Source organism: Nannobrachium achirus, assembly GCF_963921795.1.
Source record: "Nannobrachium achirus genome assembly, chromosome: 20".
Taxonomy (NCBI): Eukaryota; Metazoa; Chordata; class Actinopteri; order Myctophiformes; family Myctophidae; genus Nannobrachium; species Nannobrachium achirus.
Window position 1 is genome coordinate 28,158,117 of NC_137827.1, and position 15,695 is coordinate 28,173,811.

The 15,695-nt window shown below is 46.4% G+C and overlaps 1 protein-coding gene across 1 annotated transcript in view; it reads right to left on the bottom strand.

Annotated features, from left to right (window-relative positions):
• The window catches only part of qkia (QKI, KH domain containing, RNA binding a), a gene marked incomplete at its 3' end in the record, with an annotated part of 97,092 nt that extends 81,835 nt beyond the window's left edge, over window positions 1-15,257 (bottom strand). The window contains 1 exon segment of the mRNA XM_080750738.1: window positions 14,846-15,257. Within this exon segment, the coding sequence (XP_080606864.1) occupies window positions 14,846-14,990 (145 nt within the window). The 5' untranslated portion in view covers window positions 14,991-15,257.
• Window positions 15,258-15,695: the final 438 nt, after the last annotated feature.

Here is a 15,695-nt window from a genome sequence, read left to right on the forward strand (position 1 = left end):
ACTGTCTAGGTGTGTGCAGGGGATAGAGATCAGGGAACTGGTATCTCCATTTCCTTTCTACTGGAGTACAGGGCATGCTGGGTCTTGCAACTGCCGTCTGCAAGTTCCAGCCTTCTCTTTTCTTTTTCGGTCCCCGCATACGTGACAAACAGTGGCACTCATATCTTGTTATGGTGTCTCTCTCTCTGCTTCTCCTTTTCATCACAGCCAGACTTTCAGAGATCTTGTTCAGGATCAGACAGAATGTTATCTCCCAGTGGAATGTCTACAGACACACACACACACAATAACTGTTAGACTTATATGAAAGAATATAAATAAAATAAGCAACGTGCGTTAAGTATCTGTATGGATTTCGTCTGGATTGTTCTGGGTCAGCCATCCAGAGAGGCTTTGCATGTGAACAAGTGTTTGGCCTATAAGTTCTCTGTCAAAACTAGTTATGTCTCTCTGCGCAGAACCAAACAAACAATCTTGGCACGGTCAGGGCAACGCAGCAACGGTCCCTCCATCCCTGAGACACTTCTAAATGGTTTACTCGTCTTGTGGGAAAGACAATGAAAAGAGGAGAGCGGAGACTGAGAGAGAAAGAGAGATGGAGAGAAATATAACAGGGTTTTCCAGATCTTTTGCTCTGTCTGCATGGTTCTGTTCTGAACAGTGCCGTTTATCCACTAGTGCAGGGGTCTTCAAGGACCCCTTAGTTGAGAGAGAGATGAAGCAGGGACCCCCACAACCTTTTCATAGATTCCATATAGTTTCATCGTTTGACAGCTCAATCTATTTTGGATTCACGTCAATTTGTGTTTTCATATATGTAACCACTTGAACCGTCAATACTTAATAAACTTGACCTTTCAGTCACTCTGTACTTAGTCTGCTCTTTTTCCCCTCTAAACCAAACCGCTTTGCCAAAAATAGCCTATCTACAAGCTCACAATGCCTCGCAGCTTGTGAGCTTGTAGATCGGCTATTTTTGGCAAACGTTCTCAGAATATGGATGCTAGGGTTCAAGTGGTTAATATAAAAAAGGAGGAAAAGGTTTCTCTCGCAAAGATTTGTAGTAACTCTGAGGACCCCCTAGGGGTCCCGGACCCCCTGTTGAAGACCCCTGCACTAGTGTTGTGACCAACCGTTTGGGGGCAGGGGGGGGGGGGGGGGGGGGGGGGGCAGTGCTAGACAGACAGTCCGGTTTCCACACGACTCGCACCATGATTAACCAGGCAGCCACCCACCCCTTCTTAATCCTGTAACCTCTGATCTACCTCAAAGCACTCGGTTGTGAGGACTTACTGAGTGTACAGTATGTGTCTGTATAATCACTGCCAGCATGTGCAGGCATGCACTCCGCTACCAACCATGAGAGCCTGCCTGCGTGCGTGCGTACATGGGTGGGTGCGTGCGTGCGGTCGCTGTCACAGACGAAGGGAGTGTCTTGCTAGTGTCCTGGGTGCAGACAGTTGCTGTCGCTGACTCGCTGGGCTGATGCAAACCGACAGGCTACGTTACAGGCCTTTAAGTTCAACACTGGTCCTCACATGAAAGAGAGGCAATGTAGCCCCGAGGCTGGATTACTGCCACAGTACAACACACACACACACACACACACACACACACAGAACCATAGAGAGAGAAAATGGATGGAGACAACTCACAGGTGGAAATGAAGAGAGAGAGACTCCAGAACGAGAGAGAGAGAGAGACGGATTGAGGAAAGCAAGCTGGAGATGAGAGAACGAACAAGAATAAAAAGAAGGGTGGGCAGCAGGAGTTGCAGAGTCATGATGCCAAAATAAATATTACAATAAAAAGACAAAGCCAGGAAAAATGAGTCATTCCCATGGGAGAACAGATAGCGTTTTCCTCCTTTGGAAAACACAAGGGCCAACGACGGAACATCTTTCACGCCACGCTCTGTACTGCTTCATCTGCAAAATGGATGGCAGTGTAGCACAAACACACCAGGAGAACGTGTGTCAGGTTTTGAGGGAAGGGGAGAGAGAGAGAGAGAAAGAGAGACAGAGATAGAGACAGAGCAAAACATAAGAAGACACAGAGAGGGACAGACGGAGATGGAGGAGAGAGAGAGAGAGGGAGAGGGGGATTTTGTAGTTTGTGATGAGTCAAAGGAGGAACCGAGATGAAGCCGGGGGTCTGGTTCATCGAGAGTGTCAGACGTTCAATAAAAATAAGGCTGGAGGAAGATCTCCCGTCACAAACAGCCTCAACTCGTGTCAGACAAATTCTCTCGAGGAAATGAGGAGGAGAGGCGTATTAAAAGGGGGGGGGGGGCTGACACAGACGACTCCATCTCCAGACAGAATATTCCTCACCTGGATGTACCACAACAGCTGCCACCTTGGCACCTTGCTGATGCCCACATCTGTCTGCCTTCCCACTGTATTCACGCACGCACGCACACACGCACACACGCACACACGCACACACGCACACACACACACACACACACACACACACACACACAACCCTGGCAGCCTTTACCCTTTCTCCACAGGACACTGCATTACACAACAGTCACACATGTCATTCTCCTTCACCATAAAAAAAAAAGGTGTAGATGAAAAAATAATACATCCAAACAATGTGTTCTTCAGTACTGTTTACTGTATATGGAAGCAAATTTACAGCTGGAAGATTCCACTGAAAGAACAGAAATGGAACCCAAGCGTGTGTATCCATACTGGACATGCTCCAACCTCACAGTAAATGATATGTGACAGACAGAGACAGCTGTAATCTCATCCTGTGCAACAAAAACAACACCTTGTAGAACGTGTTATGGGCTGGCATTCCACCGACTGCATCCAGTTGCTCTTGCCGAGACAACTGGACTGGAGGACGTTGAGGGTTAAAGCGGACGGGAGCCGTGTCTTTCCACTAGTTCATATGGCAGCAGGACGCTCAATTCCTTTGACTGAACTTCAAAGCATCAGGGCTGACATAGCGCCTCGGTGATATAGCAGCTGCCTAAGCGGTGGTCATCACACCTGAACTGACACTTCATCTTTAATTCAAGGACATCTTTTAACCATACTGTAAACTCCTGAGGCTGTTAACCACACTGTAAATATTGGTGTTAACCAGTTAACAAATCCATCTGTACATTCTTTGAGTTACAAATAATTTATAAATAATAAATACTGAGGATTTTTACTGTGCATCTGCTGTGAGAAACTAAAGCCAGGCTCACAGGACAGGATAATCGGGGGTGATTTTAGGCCCGGGAAGGCCCCTCTCTAACAACCGGGGAGACGTTCTTGGTTCAAGGCTGATCGGTACCAATTATCGTCCCAGATCATATTTGTGAAGATTTCAAAAGATCCAATGTTAAATCTCTCGATCTGCTCACAGATAATCGGGCCATCTTCATAACTATCAAACGCGTTTGATCATTTGTGACGGAATTAAAGCGGAGAGCCGCCTCTGGTGGAATCACAAGCATTGACCAGAGCCATGTAATGGCTGGAACCGCAACAAAACGTTGACATGGTGACGCGTAATGCAACCACATTTCAAACTCGAAAATGGACATCCCGTTCAAGTGCGTGCAGCGCACATACAAAGTAAAAGCCTGTCTGAAAGTCTCTGAACGTGCCGAATTGACCCGATATCGCTATTTTACGTTAAATAACGTTATAAATGAACACCCAGCACTTTACCGTGTGCTAGCTTGTGAACTGGTTCAAAAATGTCCCGGGGTGCATACGTCTATCCCATTACCACACAAAGGCCTTTTGTGTATCAGAAATCATGGAGGGAGGGAAGGGAGGGGTCAGTGACCTTCCTCTTAGCCAACCAGATGACCTCATTCTCAGCACACAGGAATTCTCCCACTCTCTTTTCCCTGGTCTTTATCACCCTCTCTCCCCCCCTTTTCAGCGCACACAACCAATCAATTGAGTGGGCCCAAAAGCACACTCACTAACCCCTTTCATATAGAGCACGATACATCCACATTCTTTCCTGCTAGTTATCTGCGTTTTATATTCATGTCTTTCCTGTGTTCCAAACGAGGGCTGTATGTAGGGACCCTTTGTTGCTCCGTCATTAAAGCCTAATCACACAAACTGAGCCATTGTCTCTGCTCGGTAATCTGGTCACAACCAGTGCACTGATAAGAACGGACGTGCCGACTTTCAAGCTGTAGTGTAAACAGTCGGTCAGCAGCACGACACTAAAAACAAAATAGCGTGGACATAAAAACGTTGCAGCGTGGGCTCTCTGGCTTCGTGCAATGCAGCCGTTCTGTCACTTTTTGGGGTAGGAACACGCGAGCATGAATCGCACGAAAAGAAAATCCTGTTTTACATAATGTGTGAGACAAGAGGGCAGACAGCTACAACGGTCGTCTAGTTAGGCTGTGTCACAGACACTGTGTCCGAGATATCGGAGGAGGAAGGGGCCGTTTGGCATACTGGAACATTTGAGAACACGCAGAGACAGAAGGGCTAGGTGCAGTGTTGCCAGGCCTGATTAGAATAAGTGACTTTGTTTTGCAGTCAAGTTGCTTAATGTAAATATTGGTAGTTGCGGTTTTGCACGCGTCTAAAGTGCAGTTGCTTACTTGGGCTCAGTTCCAAATTCTTTGATTATCGTTTCAACCAGTGGTTCTCAAACATTTTCACGTCACAGACCCAAATCCATCTGAAATTATAATTTGTGCCATGGACCCCCGTACCAGATTTGTGTTAATTAAAAGGTTTCAGGCTACTCCACTCTTTCCTCAATTTCTTTATTATTATTATTTTTTCATATAGCGGATCTACAAGCTCAGAAAATTGCGACGGCTTGTGACGCGCTGTGAGCATGTAGATCGTCTATTTTCAAATAACCGGCATATATCAACACAGGTTTGAAGCGCTCATGTGGCCTATTAGTCACTTCTTTGGGGCTTGTTTTCATAGACACGTTTGCTTAGTTCTCTCGCTAAAATCTGGCAACACTGTGCTAGGTGCACAAAGTCTGTGTGTGCAGTCAGTGGCGTCACGCATGCCACTGCTCCTTGCTGCAACATTCCCTGCTATAATGTAGTGAATGTTTCATCACAGTTAAGTAGAGCGCAGAACTCACACACGCGCGCGCGCAGACTGAAAAAGAAAAACAAGTTGAGCAGTACTCTCTCTCTCTCAAGTCTCCCCTTGGCTCCGATCACCTGATCCACAGATACAAACACGGGCGGCCAATTGCGAGACTGGAAAAAACGGCCAGGGGTGGGGAGAGGGTGGTGTGAGGTTAGGTGGTGGTGATGGGGGCTCAAAATGCCATGAACTCAAGTTCCAGTGTAGAATAACCGAGCCCTTGCTCTGTCTTTCACAACACACACACACACACACGGGAACTGCTCTGGCATGGCTGCTTCGAGCCTTGCCTTCATAACCTTACCTCGGTTACTCACTCATTCGCTTGACATGTGCTCAAACCTGTTCTGTCTCACTCAAAAAAGAAAACACAACCGCCATCAGCCAGAGAGTGCATGCACTCTCAAAGCTGCCCACGTAAAAAGGCATTTAAAAATAAACAAAAGAAAAACTACCTCTCTTTGACCGAGTGCAGCGCCACTCTTGCACAGAGGTCAAATCTGTGTGTGTGTTTACATACATAGCACGTTTCCCAAGATAGGAAGAGAGACGATATATATGAGTGGTGGTGGGGGGGTACACCAGTGGTTCTCAACCTGTGGGTCGGGACCACCAGGGGGGTCTTCACCTCTGGGACAACCCTATCTTATTTTATTGCTGTTTGGGACACGATCAACACAATCCTATTGTTATTTTGTGTGTTCAATCAGTTTTTTGAGATATTTTAGTATTTCAGCATGTACTAGTGATGCGTTCTGCATCACCACTTTTTTGTGTTCAATCTGTTTTTTGAGATATTTTAGTATTTCAGCATGTACTAGTGATGCGTTTTGCATCATATGATGCAAAACGCATCACTGAAGATGCAAAATGCATCACTATTGAACACAGGATTGTGTTGATAGTGTCCCAAACAACAATATAATAAGATAGGGTTGTCCCAGAGGTGAAGTGGCCCTTTAATGTGCAACACTCAACAGTAAACAAACCAACATAAAGTTTAAGTGTATAGAGGGAATATGCACATTTTTAATACCTCTAAAATGACAAATTAAACATTGGCCAAATTGTCAAATATTAGAGGCAAAAATTGTGAAAATAGCCGATCTACATGCTCACAACGCCTCGCAACTGCTATTTTCTCAATAGGACCGTGTTAAACAAAATGTAATGCCTCAACTCTTAGTGCTCGTCAGGGTGGGGGGTCCCCAGTTAAAACATGATTATTTTGGGGGTCGCGGCCTGAAAAGGTTGAGAACCACTGGGGTACACAAGTGTTGTCAAATGGAACCTAATAACCATGTAAAAAGAAAAGAAGCCGAGCATAACATCCAAGCATGTGTTGGAACGGAGGACGTGGGTTGACCTGGTTTAGGTCAGAGTCTTCTCTACATATTTAATGGCGAAATGCATCGGAGGATCCCCCCGTTCCTCTGGCCCGCTGCAGGCCCTTAGGGAAGGTGACGGTGGGGCCGCCTGCTCGTGTGGCAAGTCACACAGAAACGACGCAGCCTCCGCTAAGGGACGGGTCAATTATTCATCCTGGATTTATCGGCCAGCCCCCTACAACCGGGGCAAGAAGCCTTGTTGAAGAGTTGCAAAACCCGCAGCCCAGGCAGACTGATCTATTGAGGCATCTATAGGGGAAGAGATCGGGAGGAGTGCACAGGATTTCAGAAGGAAAAAACCTTTGACAGGGAGCCAAGACAAACGTTGCAAAGGAAAACAGATTTTAACACCGAGATGTGTGTTCCCCATATGTTCTAAACTGCAGAAGAAAACAAACATTTTTTTCTTGCCCTTCGGCCCTTGATCTGTTTTACCCCAGTGGAAAAGAACTTGAAGTTGCCAGGTGGTGAAATAACAGCTCTGTCAAAATTGCAATAGGATTACACATTAATCTTTTCGGGTTATTCGTTGTCTAACTGATGGCGTGTCTTGCATCAGCTTCTGAACGCAGCACAGATCAAATTGATTTAAAACATACACACACACACACAAAATGAAGGATTGCAAGGGGAAAACAAACAAACAGCAGATTGGAGGTTAAGTGCTTCGACTGCACTCCCGGTGAAATTCCTGAACTGGCTGTCAACTCGCTTGCCATTCCTCCCGAAACGAGAGAAGAACGCAAGAAGGGCGGGCAATGAGAGAGAGAGACAGACAGAGTGAGCATTCAGCTCTGTTTTTCTTCCTTTTTTTCCCTCTCCGCCTCCCTATTCTGTGAAGAAAACTGAACAACAGGGGAAAGGAACGGGGAGAAATGGTGACAAATGCCAGCGTAACACCTCCTGCGGAGCCTAATTGTTAGAATCCACATCTGTAACAGCAGCTCAGAAAATCGAAGGGAAAAAAACACGCTAACAAAAGAGACAGTGGAAAAACAGTGAGAACGAAAGAGAGAGAGGACATATTGTGAGTGAAAAAAGGGGCGAAGTGTGCGTAAAGAGGGGGGTGGTAGAGCTATTCCAAGCAGTCAAAGAATGCAACAGGGTGGGGCCCATACTCGTCTCAACTGAGAAATAGTGTTCCTCTGTGTGTGTGTGTGTGTGTGTGTGTGTGTGTGTGTGTGTGTGTGTGTGTGTGTGTGTGTGTGTGTGTGTGTGTGTGTGCGTGCCAGCGAGCATGACGCAAAGGGGAATGAGAGGAAAGATGAACAAACCACAACGGGTGCCAAACAACCAAAATGTAAATGAGTGGAGAGGAAAAGCCTGGAGACAGACCCATCTCTGTGGGAAACAACAGCAGAGAAGAGGCAGGGGGAGAAGGCCTCGTTCCATTCTCTGGACACTCCCTTGTTCATGTTCTTCTCCTCCTCCCATTTGTCTGGAAGGGAAAACAAAACCACTGTCTGGGTCCCTCTACTAAAACAGGTGTTATTTCCTGTGTGTGGCACACACACACACGGACACACAGGGCTGTGCAGCCGGGGTTAAAAGGGAGGGGTTTGCCATTTCAGGACATCAAATAAATAACACAATATATGTAAAACTAAAAGTCAGCAGCACAGAGGAGAAGTTGAGACATAATCGTTACAACATCCCCCTACAAGCTCTACCCGTCTTTCTGTGTCACGCTACTGGTCATCATCTGGAAATTCATGCACGCTCACACACACACACACACACACGAGCTGTGTCATGGCCAGGCTAACTAATAACAGAACTGTGACTCTTTTCTTGACAAGAAACACTCAGTAGGCCTGGCCTCTGGAATACTCTCACTGCACATCTGGCTGGAAACGAGCACACGTATGTTATCTTCATTATTTATCTATCAGTCAAGTTCTCCTCAAAATGACGCAATCTATCAGTCAAGTTCTCCTCAAAATGACGTAATCCATCAGTCAAGTTCTCCTCAAAATGATGTAATCTATCAGTCAAGTTCTCCTCAAAATGACATAAAACACTGCCTTTGTACCGACAGTACAAAGGCAGGGCCCTTAGCCAATGAGGTGCAGCCAAAGGGTAGATCTTTGTGCCCAATCTGACCATACATACATGGTGTTACATGCGAGCCCACGCTCTTTCGTAGGAACAGTATTTCTAGTTATTGATCAATTAGTACAGGCCTGTTTAAAGAAAGACACAAGGAAACTTTTTTCAAATAGGCTTTAGAAATATTACGCTGTGGAACACTGAGCAGCAGAGGGAGGCAAGGGGGTTGAGGAGGAGAACGCTTAGTTTAGGTGACAGTCAGCCAGCCAGATAGTCAGCTGGGCAGGGGAGGAGACAGCAGGGCAAGGCAGAGGCTGCAATGATAAGGTGGCCCCAGCACATGCGGGATTGAGGGCCGAGATAAGAGCCAGAGGCTGTCGTTAGATGACTTTATCAGGCTGCAGGAGGCGGAGGGGGACTGGGGATGGAGCTAAGCCAGGGGAACCAGATGGGGGTGACTGGAGCTCACAGCCTCACACACACACACACACACACACACACACACATCAGAGAGAGAAAGAGAGAGACTTCCACGTAGGTGGGAAGGCAGGCTGTAACTGGTTCTTCCTACCACAACCCTTACACCTCACCTCACCCTGTCAAGACTTCTGTCACCTCCTAATACATTACCAGGGAGGTAAGTAGGAGCGAAAAGCGAAGCAGAAACAGAGACAAGAGAAGAGTGTGAGCAAGACAAAGAGGGAGAAACCGAGACGAGAGTTAGAAAACAAAGCCCACGTCTTGAGCTCTGCGACTGGCGTGGCGGCTCCGCAAAGTAGCGCACACACACACAATGGCTCATTTAATTAAATTCCAGCTTATAAGCAGTGCCTTGAGAGAGGATGGGGTCAGGTTTTAGCTTGCACAACAACCATAGCCCCTAACCAACAACAACCACCACGGCCACTAAGCCGTTCTGCCGATCGCCGTCATCAGCGCTCCGTCCTCGCAGGCCTGAGCCGTCTTACTTGCCATTCAATCTTGTTAGCCGCCACATTGATTGCATGTCGGAGGCTATCGAAAGTCCAGCTAAGGGAGGGGGGGGGGGGGGGGGGGGTACAGGGGACGAAAGGGAGACGAAGAGAGGAATGACAGGGAGGAAACAGGCAGGGAGAAACATGAAGAAAGACGGGAACACAGAGATATGGACAAACTGATAAGGATGTAAGCTTATACCGCTCCCCGTCTCCCATTTATCAGAACGCTAATCGAACACGGTTGTACTCCTGTGGGACTGGTCCCACAGAAAAACACACAAAAGCAGCGTCACAGGGGACTGTCCGTCCATCCTTCGAGCATCGTCATCTCACCGGGGAGCATCCTATTAAATCACAGCCCAGGGACAACCAGGTAGACATGAAACTCTATGCCAGGAGATGCTGTGACCAGGGACCAGAGCCGTAGACCGCACACAACCTGGTTACTGCCACACAGCACGCGCTGCAACAATGGACTATTAAATCCATTACACAAACAAGGCTAAAATTGAGCCTGTAAGGAAAATGGGGGGTGGGGGGGAGGGACTTGGAACAAATGGTCTCGATCAATCCGACAATTGCGTTCCGTGTAGAGAGACTTGCCAGAGGACACGCTTTAAAAAAAGAAAGGTGGGGGGGAGAGATAGAAAGAGGGAGAGAGAAAGGTGACTCTCTCTCATCTGCTCCAGTAACTTACAACAGTGACTGCACTTCTACTACTACAGAGTCACTGGATGTGATATGGGCTGTCTCTTCCTGCCAAGAGAAAATATAGCAATTTGAGGCAGCTTGTCGTCTGGAATGTGAAGTGAGGATCGCAAAGTGAAATATAAAAAAAAAGAGAATAAATATAAAAAGAACACCATGGTGAGTGTCACCTCTGGAAGAGGAACTTGGGGATTTCAGAGATGGGCCTGTCAACTCTGACCGAGTGACCTTGACTGGCTCTATATTCGACTGGAGTGATATAGGGACGTGCACGCACCGCGCACACACACGGTCTGACGCGGGGTCGTCTATGAGCGGCCACTACACACAGGGGGGCACAAGGGGGTGTCAGTTTTCATTCGCCGTGGAAAAAGAGGCACAAACATGCACGCACAAAGTGGAGGGTGGGTGGGGAGGAATGCTTGTCACCTACGTGTGTTAGTGTGCAGCTGTCAGGAGGGGGGGGGGGGGGTCGTGGTGCGGGGAGGGGGTTACTCTCAAGGGAGACAAGACAAGAGCTAAAAGCGCAATTTCTACCCATGTCACTTTTTGAATTTTATCACAATATTTTTTAGTCTGACAGCAAAAAGTATTTTGGCCATTTAAATTACAGTGAGAGACAACAGGCACCTGCCATTTACGCTTTCCTGTTTTGCGAGGCGTTCGCCCGCACAATTTTCATCAACACGTTGAAATGTTCTCCCCAAGGAGACGAGGCAACAACACCTCGTTGACAGCTAAGGAGTGCCCTTCAGTTTCTGCCTTGGTCCCCCCTCTCTTTTTCCAGCATCCCCCTCCCCCCAACAAGTGACAATATTTCTACTCCACTGTATGACTACCTTTTTTTCCAAGCAGCACCTGTTCTCCTTGTCACCCTCTCAACACTAACTTGTGGAAGGACAGCCAAGACAAGACGGTGAAACATCTCTCCAACTGTTGGGTGGAAACCTTGCTTGTACAAAACTGTTGCTTTTCAGAAAACAGACAGATGTCTCTGTTCCAATGGATCCAAATGTAGTTCTTATTTAGTCAAAAGCGCTTGTTAACACTTTTCATTGGTTCAATATTTATACAACCCACAGACTTGAAAACACTTTCACATTCAGATCTACAACACTTTGCATCATATCAGACGGGATGTGTGAGATCTGCAATTTTTGCTACTTTAGCATAACAAAGCAGGGAATTAATTTATGGAAAAAAAAAAATCTCCAAGTTGACATGTGGAGATACAGGGTTTCTTTCTGCTCAACAGCAACAATACGTTCTGGAGAGAAAGCTACACAGAACAAAAAACATGATTCACACACACCACACAATACTATGGGATTGAGGAGAAGGGAAAAACGGTATACCGTCTGAAATCCTTCCTGTCACAGAGAGGTGTGATGTTTGTTGTAACTGCTGGCCTGATGCCCTTGCCTCTATATTTGCCTAACTGGAACACCACACACCAACCTACCTGGCAAATCTCACCCACACAGCATTAATGATTACTTCACAGACACTGATTCAGAACTGGTGTCTGCTCTTACGAGCCACAATAATCAAAATAAAATGTGTAGTAGCTTAACACTACTTCATAGCCCCTTTCAGTATTTAAAGACTGCAGGCTGTATTAAGATTTAAATACAAGTCAATAACATAATCCATTTTTTGGCAACAGTTAAGACTACACATGAGAACAACTCCAGAGTATGTAAAGCTAAAACCAAGAAGCCATGCAACAATACTATATAATATATATATATATATATATATATATATATACACACAATATTAAAAAAATAATAATAACCTGGGTGGGGTTTGGTTTACACTAGGGTGGGACGGGGACAGGGAGGATGGCCTAAATACCGCACCGGAGCTCTGGCTCAATCCAGAGGGCAAGCAAACCAAACAGACCCGCTAACGGGAACCAGACAGTCAGACAAGCCTACCCTGCCTGCACTTGGATGGCTTACATCACACACACATGAAACATTTGGCGGATATGTAAAGTTTGGGCTGCTGCTGTGGAAACCTCAGTAAACTGAGGAGTTGTGTGGCGTTGGGTTGGGGGAAGAGAAAATGGTGAGAGAAAGACAGAGGGACGGGGGAGGGAAGTTGTGGGAATTGTAGGAGTTGCTTCTATGCTTTCTAAAACTAAAACAAAAACCGAATAACAGGAACCCTGGGCTGTGGCACAAAACCATACGTATATACAGTCTGAAAAACTAAAAGTCTGAAAGAGGTATGTGTGTGCTGCATTTCAGAGTAACATGCACTCCAAAGGCAATCCACGGAAATGTTAGGAATGACAGACAATATCTGAACCGCACAGGGTTGGGTCGTTCCCTGTAAGACTATTTTTTAGTTCAGTTATTTTAATAAATGCAAAGAGGCACACACACAGTGTGCATGGTCCTTTCTTTCCCCCTCATTGTCCAGTCCACTAGACTAGAGAACTGATAAGTTTTAAGGTTGTGGGGGTTGGGTAGCAGAAAACAACAGAGCAATGTTCTGTCTACCACCCATCAATAAAAACTTGGAACCCACCAAACCCCCCGAAAATAAAAGTCTAATTAATTAAGCATTTATTTTCAACACTGGGTGTGTATGGGTTTAACCAGTTTTTTTATGAATTACTCAGTGGAGACCTTTTAGTTTTGGGGCAATCAAAACCTGCTTTTATTTTCATTAGATAAGCAACTATTTTATCATTTTTATTACATTTCTGTAGGCTTACCTTTATCTTCATTAAACCTCTTGTACCTGACCTGTTCTATTTTTTCATGCCTATGTGGGCTGTAATGACACCTGAATTTCCCCACGGGAATGCATTTCCATCTACAGCTGGTAGGATGTGTGACATAATGTCACAAGCACTCAAATTAGAGAATAAATGTGTTTACCTGGTGCTTCATCATTTATCCAAAACTGCCAAAATAATTGTATGTCTTTTCTGTTGAGACATGAGCAACATTTTGCTTGGTGTAAAAAAAAAAGAATAGCTTGTTTACCAAATGTCAAGGAACGCAGACAAATTTAGAAACCCCTTCTAGACCGGTTTAGCAAGTACAAACTACACGGCATTCACACATTCAGCTGAAACTCAAGTTCGTGGTGGTAGCTCTCAGCATGAGGCTATCAGATAAGCAACTGTTTGTTTATCTCACAATAGTGTGTGAAAAGCTGCATTTGAATAAAAATGACATGGTGCCTTCCTTGCCGTGCAATACACACACACACACACACACGCGCTATGGGGACGGCCAGGCAGGGGGATGTGGCGCTCTCTAGTGTCCCCCAGTTCAATTCCATAAAGCTCAAGTCAAACCGTACACTAAACCCGCTTAGGATATCGATACTGTCAATGGCGAATAGGTCGCAGACAGAGCCGTTATGCGTGACCACACAGAGAGGGGAGACATTATTCCAAGGACAACAAAATATGTCTGTGATCATGACAAAGGCGATGCAGTTTGGTAGGGCAGACTGGCAAAACAAAACACCACACGACTGCAGCAAATGAGAAGGGGAAACACTAGTGGTCGGGGAAACCGTATAGCTACCCAAATCACGAAGAGAACGTTTTGTTCTCGGGAGGGGGGAAAAAGTATTTACCCGTCCAACTTTTGCCTGGATATTTTATTCATGTGTGCAGCCCACCACACACTACAACTCACTGGCCATTGTCTGACCAAACACGCAAAGCAGCCACATTCCGATGTGCTGCTGGTAACCAGCACGGCTATTGAGGGGAAAAGAAAAACATCTTTGTATCAAATAAACAGAAACACGGAGAGCGAGGAGGAGGACTCTCCTCGGTGCTGGTTACAATCAGTTTACAATGTATATCGTGTGTTTGCTTGAGAGGAGATGTGTCAGGAATCTGGGGGACAAGTTTGATAACAGTGTGGTTCCATGAGGGTTTGATGGAACGCGGAGGCTCCACTCACTTCCTCGTGCCTCGCTGCTACCACGCAGCTAAAAGCTAAAAAAGAAGCCCCCGGTTTGCTTCGTCGTACGACGACGTCGCGCCCCGAAAAAAAACAGCAGATTTACAAGCTCACTGCGCCTAGCTGTGGGGACGCCTAGTGAGATTGTAGATCGGCAGTTTTTTCGCACTCAAGTTTTTTTTTTAAACTCTTGGCTTGTGTGTGTCTGAACTGAAGGCCCACGACACGAAAAACTCCCAACTATTTTCACAGAACAAACTTGTTTTAACAGTTTGTAAAGAACGCGTTTATGACGCGTAGTCATTAAAATGGGCGATATGGGTAAAAAGTTGCCCCTTTTCCGTGGCCACAAAGTATTAAGAGTGCAAAACAAAGTCGGGATCCTCATGGAACGCCTCTTCGGTTCGAGAGAAGTCTAAAAACCCCAACCCCCTTGTTGTGGTCTCTCTCTGGTGATACAAACACACGCGTTCGCAACGAAGTTATTGCTTTTATTTTAAGTTGGAGGTATCCTCATTTCCCCCAGACAGAGATCTGGCCCCGTGCTAGTGTGTGCCTGCGTCCCCCTCAATGCAGCAGGCATGCCCATCGAACCCGCGCCGGACTGCGCCGTGGTCACGCTTCCCCTGCCTGGTCTCTCCCCCCAATCACCGCCACCAAAACGCTCCAACAGGGCCGTTTACCTTCATCCAGGAGCCGCTCGAGGTGCGTGAAGATGCCGCAGAGGTTCGGCAGACTCGTCATGAGCTTCTTCTCATTTAACAGTTGCATCAAATAGTCGGGACTCGGCCTCGGTCGCTCCTTCACTTCGATCTCCCCGACCATCATCTTTGCGACGAAGAGTGTGAGAACGAGCCAACCGCCGACAGAATCCTCTCTTTGTGAAAAGAAGAAAAAAAAAGGCAAAAGAAAAAAACTTGCTGCTCAAATCCCTCGTTCCCCCCCACGTTTCGATCGCTGCGGTTAGACGACCCTCTGAACCGAAAAATATGGTTTGATTTGTTCTCGCAGTTAAGAGTGGAGAGGGGGGAAAAAGAAACCGTTATCTCCTTCCACTGAGTCGTATACTCTCCTACACGGTGTGCGCTCGGGGACGGTCGATTCCACCACTGTCAGCGCCAGAGAGTATTCTGCTGAACGGCTCCGTCCTCCTCAACGCCCATTGGTCAGGAGGGCTTTCAAGGCATCGAGGAAAGCACCAATGGGGACGCGGTACTGCGCCATGAGGGCGGTGAAGTGCCAATAGCGACCATTGGTTAAATGATCTACAGAGATTAGGGCCAATTGTTGTGCAGTGCACAGGAATGCATGAAGCCAGGCCTAGACCTCCTAAACAGAGGTGTGATCACACACATTTACTGTTATTCCCTAGTGCCCATGTAAAAATTATATTATTAATCAATTGTAAGATCCAAACATTCAATAATATTCCTGGGTCTTTTTGGGACCTTTTAACAATCTCTTGTCTTGTTTCTTAGGCTGATTGATGGGGCTGAAATGAAAATGGATTACCTGTCTATTTAGTATCACATG